The 13,030-nt window shown below is 33.6% G+C and overlaps 1 protein-coding gene across 7 annotated transcripts in view; it reads left to right on the top strand.

Annotated features, from left to right (window-relative positions):
- Positions 1–13,030, top strand: part of Tomosyn (syntaxin-binding protein tomosyn) — a 369,171-nt gene that overhangs the window by 310,093 nt on the left and 46,048 nt on the right. For all 7 annotated transcript variants that reach the window (XM_088264424.1, XM_088264425.1, XM_088264422.1 and 4 more), the window contains exons 5-7: positions 7,312–7,375; positions 8,319–8,526; positions 10,240–10,315. In XM_088264424.1, coding sequence (XP_088120550.1) covers positions 7,312–7,375; positions 8,319–8,526; positions 10,240–10,315 — 348 coding nt within the window. The remainder of the gene's footprint in view (positions 1–7,311; positions 7,376–8,318; positions 8,527–10,239; positions 10,316–13,030) is intronic.

The following is a 13,030-nucleotide window of genomic DNA, read 5'->3' as shown; positions in this document are numbered from 1 at the left end:
GTTCTATATATATGAACCAATTTAGAAACCTTGTTCATGAATCACTAGAACTTCACTAGAGACATCTATTGGTGAGATGTAAAGAAGCTTTTTATTAAGCAGAAACTCTTATATTATGAGATGTCAAAAAATAATATGAAAATAACTCCTGTAATTGGAGATAATCCAGATTTTGTGAACAAGTATTTGGACACACTCAAAATGTTGTAAATACAGACTATTATTATACTGTTATTATACAGACCTGAATGATGGAAGTTTAACTTCTGAAACATGTAGTCTATAATAAAACTCAAGGGGTAAAAAACAAGTGTTTTCTTTAATCATTGTAAGTGTTAGTGTTTCGTGTATTGTTTTAAACATTTTCCGTCGGTTTTTTTTTGTTTAATAAAATCATAATATTTTATCGGCCACATCAATCGACACAAATGTCAAAAATATCTTAACATGTAGCATGACCAGCTATCTTAGATTTTAACACTTACATAAACGTTTCATTGAATAGAAAGATGCAATAATATATAATATTTTCAATAATTATTTTTATAGAAGTTACAACACAAAATAATTATGTGATTTAAGAAATAAATGTATGTCCGCCTCCGTAGCGTAATGGTCAGCACGCTCGGCTACCGTACTGGAGGTCCCGGGTTTGATTCCCAGGGGGGGATCAAATAAATTTGTGTGATTTTTTCACTCTTATATTTATTCAATATTACCTTGGACTGGTACCGGAAGCGGAGGGCTGATCACCTTTCCTTCATGTGTTACCGATCAAGATAACATTGCGTTTATATGATGCAGTGCCCTATGCACCATTGGGGTGCGGATAAGGGTTTGAAAAAAAAAGAAATAAATGACGAAAGAAAATAATTTAAAATATTAAGTAGGTACCCAGAAAATCTAGTTGCCAATCGTTTACGAGTACCTGTAGGTACCTGTTTTCTGGCACCTGACGTTGTTTGTATACGGGTACATTCTCCCTTGTACATCCCAAATTGTAACTTAGCCTCGTCAAGGGGATCGGATGGCTCGCAGGGACATCGCAGAGCTTTGAGCCGGCGATATACCTTTGCATAAAGTAAAATAACAACACAGTATGGCACGCCCGGCACCTCGTGCCTGAAATTCCCCCGGCTCGGGCCAAATGCGGCGGTTCCACAGTTCCGCATCGCTTCAGGCGCCACCTGTCACTGATGATACAATATTCGAACCAATGAGCGCGCGACCACCCTCCCGCCCCCTTCCCCTATCCTGAATGCATTTGTGCAAACGCTTTGAAAACACTGCATTTGATTACATACGCTATCAGTCACCTCCCAGCCTATGTTTGCACTCTGAATTTTATTACGAATGATAATTTTCTGAAATTTACGAAGCCAAAAATCATTTCGTTAAAAAATATGTATCACGATAATACCCTGTGTATCTTTCTTCACACAACCAAAATATATGCCTATTACAAAAAAAATAAAATTGTTTATTAACAAAGATTAAGTTTTATTTATTTAATAAAGAAATAGATTGTTCTGTGAAAACAAAAATCCTTATAGTTTATTTATTAGTTATTTCTACAGAAGTACGAATTTAGCGATTTACTTTAACTTTTTTTACATTTTTTAAACACAATATTTTAAATAAAACTAACTTATATACCGTTCCCTTTTAGGGGTAGGCAGAGAAAAAAGAACGCCACACCAATCTGTCTTTGAAAACAATCTTCGCCTACTCCAGATTAATGTATCTCCTCATACATACCCCTCGATTATTTCGACTCCTGACCTGACCACTTTCGAGTATTTAAAATACTTGATCATGCCAAGTTTTCCTCTATCTTTCTCTGCTTCTATTACCTACCAACCACATAATAAATAATAAATATAACTTCCGAAATTTAAGTAGTGTGGTTTTTCAATCATGGGTAGAATGGTGAATGTTACACGTGTATAATGTGATCACTTAAACCAGTCTATCATAGATCGTTAAGCCTGTAAATGCTCAGATTTCCGCATTGTTTTTCATAATTTTTAAGATATCAGAAAAGGGCCTCATTGGCCGGTGTTAGTATTAACATTCACAATTTTTTTGGTATATTTTTATCAATAAAAAAATCCGGATTTTCGTGCTTTTGGCAAATGTATTTTTTTGACATTCGGATTGCTTCTTCTGATGCTATATTCTTTACAATATGTATTTATTTACCTACAAATGAAATAATCTCGAATGGGTGATTTATTATTTCATTATTTATTTTACGAGAGCAATAAATGCCTGAATGATATTATTTCTCGTACAAGTGGAGAGCAACAAGTAGCGCATCAGTCATACTTTTAGCTTCTCAAGTATTCTCCCCGCGCCAGCTCAGTCCTTGGCGAACGTCGACGCGGGATTCTCTTTGTCGATTAATAAAACGAATTGAAGCTGTACCTTTTGTTTCTCGAGTACGTTCTCTCGAGCCAACGGCATTTTCTTGCGCGAGAATGCAGACTACATAATATATATATTTACTACTCAAGAGACAAAGGATGAAAAATGAAAACGAGGTGGATAACTAATGTAATATGTATTTATGAAGAAAGGACTTATTTCCAGTATAAGTATTGAAGCGAAGGAGGGTAAACATCACAGTTTTTTAAAGGAATAAACCGCGAATCTTCATTTTTTAGACGCTTGTCTGCATGTAGGAGGCTAGAAAAATAAATTACAAACACTCAGATCAATTGATACTCAATATTTTTTTTTAAAAGCAATTGGTGGGAATCGAACCCACGACGCCAGTTTCAATCGACCGTGTACTCAACTACATCACGGCGCCTGTCACTAACGTAATTTGTTTTTAGTTGCATCAATGGATAATTTTTTTCTTAGTATTCACAGGACGTGTGACCTGTTAACGCAAACGACGCCTAATAACTCAAATTTTGAAGAGAAAAAAGGTAAAATATTAGGATAATGTAAATAAATAAAATATTATGCTATTAAACCAGCCCATGACAGATCATAAGCCCTGTAAATACTCAGACTTTCATATTCTTCTTCATTTTTATTGAGATGTCAAAATGTAGTAATATTTATGGTAGTAATAATGAATTAATAAAAAATACAAAGCATTATTTTTCATATTATAATATTGCTTTAACCGTTATTTTTAATGAATTATTACTAGATTACAATAATTTTCTGGGCCTTCAAAAAATTAATTATGGTTTTTACCTTTATGTATTATTTGAGGGCGTCGATTACATAGGAAGTCAATGTTTAAAATACGAAAAACGATATTCGTCAATTTTCTTTTCGGTATCATTAACTCCCTGACAAAATTGATCAACAGCCGGTTTTAATAGTGCCAAAGTTGTAATAAATAAAATTCCAGACATAATGTACGACTTAATCTTGTAAAATAACATTTGGTCGTCATTACTCCTCCTCTAAAAAAAACATTCAATCTTTTGAACGTATACGTATCAGTCAATAATATCATACGCGTGCTTCAAAGCTATTAGGTATTTATGTATTTACATTATCATAATATTTTACCATTTTTTTTCTTCAAAATTTGAGTTATCAAGTAAAAAACGCATTAAGGCTTAATATATAGCTAGAAGATTAGCATTTTAAGAATACAAAAAAAAAACTTATCATACCACAACAACTATTTACTTTTTTCGACCGGGTTTCGTCGTTACTGATATCATCGTGCTGTTGATGTCAATAACGACAAAACCCGGTTGCTGGTCAAATAATATAAAAGTTGAAAAAACGAAACACTTAGTTGTTATTTCATTAATATACAAAATGCAGTTCCACCAATAAATATGTGTATATGAAATGAATATGTATATTGAATGTATCTATGTATTATGACAATAAATAAATAAATACTTATATAAAAAAAAAATTAAAAAAATGTCGGCATAAAACTTAGTCGTTTATTAATCATGCGTTTTATACCTATTTTGGTGTAATTTTTTCAAAATAATTATTGCGCTAATGATGTTATAATTATAGTCAGTTACTTATTTTATAATTTCTTTGCACTTCGATTTCAACAACATTGAATACACAAGGCGCTGCAACTTGGTAAATTCACGTTTTTTTGTATGAATTTCATAAAATTCTATGTAAAATAAATAATTCGTCTCGAATTAGTATCGTATATTTGCATATATACGTAATTTGAATAAAATTTCGCGACCGTTATTATTTTTGTTGTTTAACGTACGGGATCATCCAATACAATGGTTGACAGAGGACGGAGTATAACTTTAAAAAAATATTCACAACATTTCGAGTATGTCCAAATACTTGTTTACAAATCTGTGTTTCTCCACACATCTCATCTCAACATAGATGAAAAATACCATCCTATGATAGGTCATAATAATAAAGCCCCTATCCGCACCCCAATGGTGCATAGGGCACTGTGTCATATTAACGCAGTGTTGTCTTGATCGTTTACACATGAAGGAAAGGTGATCAGCCCTCCGCTTCAGGTACCAGTCCATGGTAATATTGAATAAATATTGCAGTGAAAAAATCACTTATATTTATTTTACTCCCCTTGGGAATCGAACCCGGGACCTCCAGAACGGTAGCCGAGCGTGCTGACCATTACACTACGGAGGCGGACAATGATAGGTCATAACCCCCGTAAATACCCAGACACCTTAATTTTTCTTCAACTACGAGTTTATTAAGATGTCAAAATGTTTAATCTTTATAATTAAATACTACATAATCAGTCAGGTCAAAATATCAGAATAAATAAATACTACATAATCAGTCAGGTCAAAATATCAGAGCACTGTAAAACACAACATCAAAGACCAACCTATATATGTCATATTATTTTTTGACATCTCATCAAAGATGAAGAAGAATATGGAAGTCTGGGCATTTACGGGGCTGTCGACCGTCATAGGCTGGTTTAAGTGATCACTTTACACACGTGTAACATTCACCATTTCTACCCATTATTGACAACCACAATACTCAAATTCTTGGAAGTTCTATATATATGAACCAATTTAGAAAAACTTGTTCTTGAATCACTAGAACTTCACTAGAGACATCTATTGGTGAGATGTAAAGAAGCTTTTTATTAAGCAGAAACTCTTATATTAGTATGTGAGGTCCGAATCCTGGATTATAATCACACACATGAGAAACGCCAGAAAATAACATTTTCATTTTCAGTAGACATATATGTAAATACATATATGTCTACTGCGGTGCAGAAAACAAGGAGAATCTACTGCACTATCTTCCCCAAGAGAACCACCAACCGAAATATCAATAAACAAACAATACATCTTTTAAGGACAAAGAGAGAGGATAGTCACGATCCTCAGCAATGAGCACAATGACGCAGAAGAAGAAGAAAAAACACGTTTTTTTTTAATCTTCCATTATGAACGCTCTTCCTTGTTTGAATTATAATTGCAACGTGTCTTGCCATCCTCCCTGGGTTGCTAGGCTACCGACCGCTAACCGCCAACCGCTAGCTAGCAACCATTTTCAACTATTCACCGGGTATCATCCCCCTTTGCCGAGTTTTCCGGTCCATTTCCGTTTCCAGGGTCCATTTTCCCTTTCAGGTGCTCGAATCCACAGATCACCTACTATAGACCCAGCTTGCGGAGAGAGAGACCCTTTATTATCAATAGCATTTACTATTTAGGGCAAAGTATTCGTTAAGTTCCAACTTTATTTTCTCTAAATCCAGGAACATTTGAAAAAATAAGTTATTCGTCGACATAATTATATGGTTTTGAAAATAAAAGAGTTATTGAAAGGTAAAGAGTTAAATATTTTTATATATATATATGAAAAAAATCCATATATGAGTTCTTCGATACTTAAAAACAAAAAAAAATATCCAATTCACTTTTTTCAATTGAGTGTGAGCACACGACTATCCCCAAGCATGGCTAAACGCATTCTGATTTGAACTCTTGAGACATACTTGAGATCTTAGCCTTAACAAACCTCATTTTTTTTCTGAGATTTACCAAAAAATCCAGTTTTAGTTTAAACGTCTAATCACAGCTTTTTTTACATGGCTAAAATATTTCGAATTTCCTCATTTTAAAGAAGTAACAATTTTCAGCGTAATTAACTTAATTTTACTTTTTTAGTACTATGTAAACGGTACTTAAAAGTGAAAACTCGACCCTTCTGAAAAATTCACGAATAAAGGTTAAATTAATCTGTACCTTTTTCTCCCTGCAAACCTATTAGATTAAACCTTTTTGAAAATATTTTTACAAAGGATAACAACATGCCGTCTACGTTATATGTAGGATAGGTTACACCCATCGCAAAAATAGAATCCTTTTTAAGCTGCACTAAATATTAATAATGCTCAAAGGATTTGATACCGTTCAAAGCTTAACGTGTACTGGAGTATTTTAATTTCGGCTTTTAATTACGTACACCACGCGACAATTTTTTTCGATTGCTTATGGCCTTAATTATATTTATTTGAGTTCAACAGTTTCGTATTGTAAATTGTATTTTGTGAAATATCCTGATTAATGTATTTTTAGAAAATGAAATAACTTTACCGGTACCCCGTAACGATGTTAACGTTGATGAACAGTTATACAGAGATTTTAAATTTATTGTGTGTTTATATTTATTAATATTACATTTAAGCATATAAACAATCATTACGTTTTTTCTAAAATTTATCTTTTAAAGTTTATCTTTTACTGACTACTATCATTTAAATTTCTATCCTACGATGAACCGTTTAACAGAGATTAAAAATTTATTGTCTGTTTATTTTTATTAATATTACATTTAAGCATATAAACAAGCATTAAGTTTTTCTATAATATACATAATAGTTTTTCTTTTAGTGACTACTTTCATTTACATTTCCGTCCTTTATTAAAATAATACTGTTACCGTTATGAAAACATTTCTTTTCAAATTATTATAATTAAATTTTCTTTCATTCTTCATGCTCTCTGGCATCTCATCGTATATTTTTAACCCCTTACACATGAAACAATCTTGCAAATCAGATTTTTCTTAAATGCTCATCTTATTCTTTTCCAATTTAAAAATATTTTTAAAGATAATGTTTTTTTAAACTGTATGTGAGTATACGTTACAATTCAAGCGATTTTTTCAATTCGATTGATCCAATATTTCTGCGATATTGTTGTTTATACAACAGTGATAAAATTCAATATCACGTAAGTGATAACATATTTTTTGACAACCCTGTATATTTATAAATGTATTACGAAAAACAATGTTCTATGATATAATTGGTCTTATTATTTATTTTCTTTGTTTCAGAGTGAGATCGACGCATCCCGGCGCTGTTGTTCAAATCACCGACAACCCCCTTGACGCTAGCAAAGTAAGCTTATTCATGTTTACACAGTATTTATGTTTTGATCGACGTAATACGTTACTTGGCTTATAAATTTACCCGTATTTTATCGCGTGGCTTACGATAATACAACCTTTTTAATTCACAGTGTTTACTAACACGAATGAAATCAGTGCTCTCAAACCTATCATGTTACGTTACCTGTATTTTCGTAAAAAATATTATTAAATATACGACGTTACGTTCAGATTAATTTGGGTAATGGAAAACTTGATATCTTTATTCATTACGCGATCTGTTTTTTTGTAATAGGAGGAAATAAGAGAAATTTTCTCCTTTTTCCATTTAACTAGCAGAATCTTGTTTTATATTTTTTATTTTACTCTCGCTTTTCAGTCCAGGGTTCTTAAATTCGTGTTATTATTATCAATAACTGCATTTTATTTATCAATAATATGTATAAAGTTTTCATACCATACTTTTTTTTAATTTTTTTAAATAATATAAGTAATCCACTATCTGAAAATAATTGCGTTAAAAAGAGGGACCATCTCCACTCGCGCGACTCTTTTTATACCAAATTTTATGTTCTTCTTCTTCAAACCATCATCCGCACCCGATGTTGCATAGGGCACTGCATCATATAAACGGAGTGTTATCTTGATCATTAACACACGAAGAAAGGTGATCAGCCCACCGCTTCAGGTAGCAGTCCAGGGTAATATTGAATAAATATTAGAGTGAAAAAATCACTTAATATTTATTTGTCCCCCCCCCCTTCCAGGAAATCGAACCCGGGACCTCAAGTACTGTAGCCGAGCGTGCTGATCATTGTACTACGGAGGCGGATTGTTTTTTTTAAGTAACTAATATGTTTGTGAAACTAGTGACTGATTACCATTATGATTTCTCCCGAAGTATGCATAGTGAGGTGATCTATTACTAGTTAGTAATACAATGTGACCAACAGATACTGATCGCGTTCGAGAGCGGGCAGATGGCGATATGGGACCTGCGCACGCGCGCCGCCGAGTTCCGCTGCATCTCGGCCGAGCCGCTGCGCTGCGTGGCCTGGCACCACGAGGGCAAGCAGTTCGTGTCCTGCCACACGGACGGCTCTCTGTGCACGTGGGCCGTGCGTACGCCGCCCAAGCCGCTCACAGTCTCCTACCCGCACGGTGAGCCAAGCCCCCCCCCTCCCCCCACCAGCGACACGTGCCAGGCTCGACCAAACCACGCGGTGCAGAAAGCCAACTAAATACATCTAAATTTACATACGAAAACCCAGTTCAATTAACGAATTAATTATAATAATAATAAAACCTTTATCCGCACCCCAATGTTGCATAGGGCACTGCGTCATATAAACGCAGTGTTATCTTGATCGTTTTACACATGAAGGAAAGGTGATCAGCCCTCCGCTTCAGGTACCGGTCCAGGGTAATATTGAATAAAGATTACAGTGAAAAAATCACTTTTATTTATTTTACCCTCCTTGGGAATCGAACCCGGGACCTCCAGAACGGTATCCGAGCGTACTGACCATTACACTACGGAGGCGGACAATTAATAATTAATAAATTTATTTCGTCCGAAAAAAAATAATGAAATCATGGTTCTTAGCCCCTGCCTTGTTGTCTGTATAACATTTTTCTAGCCTCCTACCAGTCTGATGATGTTGGTAATGACAAAACCTGGTCACTAGTCAAATAAAATATATGCGGAACCAACTATATAAGTAGTTATTATTTTATTTTACAAACTAAATACTATCTCAGTGTTGCTCATATTTCGTATGTAGATAATGGTGGAACACAATTTATTATATATTAAAAACATTTTTTACTTTATGGTTTGGTAATACTCGTATAACACCCTGCTTATCATTCATCGTTAATTTTATGGAATACCACTTCGAAATTAAAATAATAGAGTGGTATTACACACCGTGAACGATGAATGATAAGGAATGTGTTGAACACAAGCTTCTTCTTTACCTTCTTAGTGTATCCCTTACGCATAGTTTGCGAGCTAATTGTTGCTCTAACTGGAGAGAATGTAACTGCATTGATGTGTTGTGGACAGTTCTCGTAACCTACAAAGAATGAATAGTAAGAACTTATGAAGAATAAATATTGATTAACACTATCCAAACTATGAAATTCTCCCAAAAACGCAGTACTTAAAATCACTCTCTTTTATCGACACTTATAGTACCCTATCGATACACGATGGTTGGCTGAAAATTTTGTAGAAATTTTCAGTCAACCCTTGTATGAAAGGTGTTGTACCACCGGTCATAAATCAATTGAATAAATGTGATAGAGTACCTCAGTGGCTATCGAAATAACCCCCATATAGTTTTATCGATATTTTCAGGTTTATGTAGAACTTTCATTATGCTAAATGATTTCTGAAGTCAACTCTAATAAATTCGTTATTTTAGTATATTGCTAAAAAGTGTGTGACATAAGTGAAAGATAATTTTACTGGCGTTATTTCGCCCTTTGTATTGTTTAAAAATGTTTGTAAAAAATACGCAAATCATGACATTTCTCAACTAGGGTGAGAATGCTCGCTACGAAGGAGCCAAGCTTTTTTTAAATATACCTAACCAAGGATGAAATTTTCATAATAGAAAAATATCGTGAATTATGCTGCTTAATAAGCTAAAATGATTTAATCTTGTCTACCTGATTTTATTTATGTGATAATAAAATATTTGATTGATTTTACATGTATCATTTGACATTTTCATGTTATTACGATTTTATTCAATGCAAAAAACTGTTTACTCACGTTTCATCGTTAGCCGTCACCGTTCATAAATAACAAACATGTTTTTTATTGAATTTACTTGACCTTCATCGTATTTTTTTTTCTTTTCACAGCGAAAGCAAACAAGGACGGAAAATTAGAGTCGTGTAAACCAATACAGAAAGTTGAATGGAAAACCTCGAAAGCTGGGTAAGTTTATTATTTTCCCACGCGTTTGATAAACATATACATAATTTATTATTTATTCCTTTCGTTCTTTAGTATTATTTTGCCTCTTTCGATGTTTTAATATATTTACAATGAATTAAATATTTTAGTTTGTCGGTTGTATTTTTATTCGTATTTTTTCTTATTAATACATATTTTCCTAGTTTAACCTACATACACACACATTTTTTAATATAATCCAAATAAAATATAAATAACGCATGAGAAGCTAATATTGACGATATTTGAAATACATAACTAAGATTCTCAATTTAAACTAAATGAAAATCTTCACTTAAAAAATCCGTTTGTAAGGTATGGTCCACCATAGCTTATTGGTATTTAAAAAAGTACGCTGATGCACATATCAAGTTCCGAATCGATGCCTTAATTTATCTTATTAAGATTGCCACAATATCGTTAATTACATAGGGTGTTTTTTTTCAGAGATATACAATTTCAAATTTCCCGCAATAATAATAATAATAATAATCATTTATGGTGGCACCTACCATATGGCATGGAAAAAACCCAGAATCCTATCTCGAGACGTTCTTACATCCATTAAAAGTCACTGTTTGGTGTGCTTTACGGGCAGGTGGAATCATCGACCCATAGTTTTTTTTTAAAGACGACGCCGGCTAGAATATTACGGTAAATGGAGAGCGCTATAGAACCATGATTACCGACTTCTTCGTACCTTAGTTGAATGGCATTGATGTGATAGAGCTGTGGTTTCAACAAGATGGCGCAACACGCCGCACGGCGGGTTCCACCATCAATTTTTTGCGGGAAATTAGAATTTGTATGTCTCTAAAAAAAAACACCTAAATATCACCATCAATTCAGACTACGACCATCCGGTACTAGGTGCGAATAAGTTTACACTTTACAGACGATGTAGGGTGGCCGTCCGCCCGCAGGCCAGACGCGGGCTGACGTCACACGATGATTAATGACCGAAGGTTTTCCTCTCGTCCTTGTTATAACATACTGTGGAACTGCCGACCTCCTTTTGTGCCACAAATTGGTTTACGCCCACAAATTCGTCCGATACGGGACAATCAAAAGGGGAATTGTCTCCTTCACAGTTTGTCGTTTATGGCTTTTCCGCCGTACCTACCTCAGTCGATTTTGGCACACATAGGATAATTTTTTTGCAATGTATTTTTATACATAGTTTTAAAATATTGAACTATACATTTTTAATTCGTACACATATGTCGCTCACTCCTTTCAAAAACGTCATAAATCCAAAATTGTCAATTTTCAGTTGTGCACGTTTTCGGAATGCCTAGAAAATGTACTATATCCCAGCAAAAGCGGCATATTTTTAACTTAATATTTACCCGCTACAGGGCAGAAAGTGTTGTTTTTGCATTTTGAAGAAAAGGTTTTGTTTAATTATTTTTTTTAAATAAACTAAATATTTTACAAATGGAGAAAAAACCTTCAGGTCTTATCTAAAAAGATCTGTTGCACAGTAAAAAGTTCAATAAGTGGCTTGATATTTATTTTTAATACATTGTATTATATTTTGAAACTTTAAAAACGTTCTCCTGAAAATCAAGTTTTTTTATTTATGACGTTCTTGAAAGGAGTGAGCGATATGTATATCATTGGCAACCATTTCGTCAAAGTTCTTTATATGAAATATTTTGTTCTTTTTGAAGTTAAACTCTTCCTCTTCAATTCAACTCCTCCGAATCCAACCGATAACTTTCATGTTTCAACTTCTTCGTCGCATACATTATAAACAGTCTACGCGCATGTATACGTACTGTGTTAATATTTATTTATTTAAACTTCATGTACAGAAAAACAGACTAGTTATATTGGTCAAATCGTTTGATACCTTATATAGCTGTTTGCAATCAAAGGGTGGATAGTGCTTGAATATTAAAAAAAAAAACATAAATTATATATTACTGTTGTAGTAATTAAGCAACTACTTTATATTGTTTTAAATATTTACGAATAATTACAAATTGATGATAATAAGGAAGGCAAAGGAAAAATGGAGTTTAGGGAAGGAGGTAGAGGAAATAGAGATGAGGTTTGATGGACAGTTAAGGTTCTAATGATAGATAGTAATGCGTAGCATAGAAAAAAATGCCTTTTACCGGTATATGAAAACATTCGCGTATATGAATGCAACGTTACGTCACAACTTTAAAGCAATCGTTGAATAACTTTAAAAGATTTGAGATTTTGAAACGTTTATATTTTTATTTATAATGATATCGTCACACTTGAGTAGCAAGTTCATAAATATACATATTAGCCTCTTCGTGCGCAAAACTCTTCGGATAATCATGAAACAACGTATAGCAATGTAGAAACTACAAGCCACAAACTAGACTGCCAGAGGCGAGCGTGGCTCTCAGAAGCGAAGTGATGGATTGCCGAAAAAGGGTGGAAATCACACAGATCCCAGGGGACAATCAGATAAAGGATTTAGTTGGAGAAAAGGTTACGGGGTAATGGGAGTCCTGTGTGACAGTGCCTCGAATTACTTATTCATACGCACTTTCCTAATGGCCTCACAGTAAAAACAATACTGGTAAATAGTGGTCACTTATATATTTTTTTGAGACACGATCTCATATTTTTTTTTACTTTCACTTATATTTTTTCTGGCTTTATTCAATCGTAAAATGTGATTTTTATATCTACGAGGTGTGTTTTCAAGGAATG

The sequence above is a fragment of the Brachycentrus maculatus genome, unplaced genomic scaffold, assembly GCF_059751285.1.
Source record: "Brachycentrus maculatus isolate JH-2025_06_01 unplaced genomic scaffold, ASM5975128v1 h1tg000226l, whole genome shotgun sequence".
Lineage (NCBI taxonomy): Eukaryota > Metazoa > Arthropoda > Insecta > Trichoptera > Brachycentridae > Brachycentrus > Brachycentrus maculatus.
The sequence above is the reverse complement of the archived record's forward strand: the minus strand, read 5'-3'. Positions and strand labels throughout refer to the sequence as shown.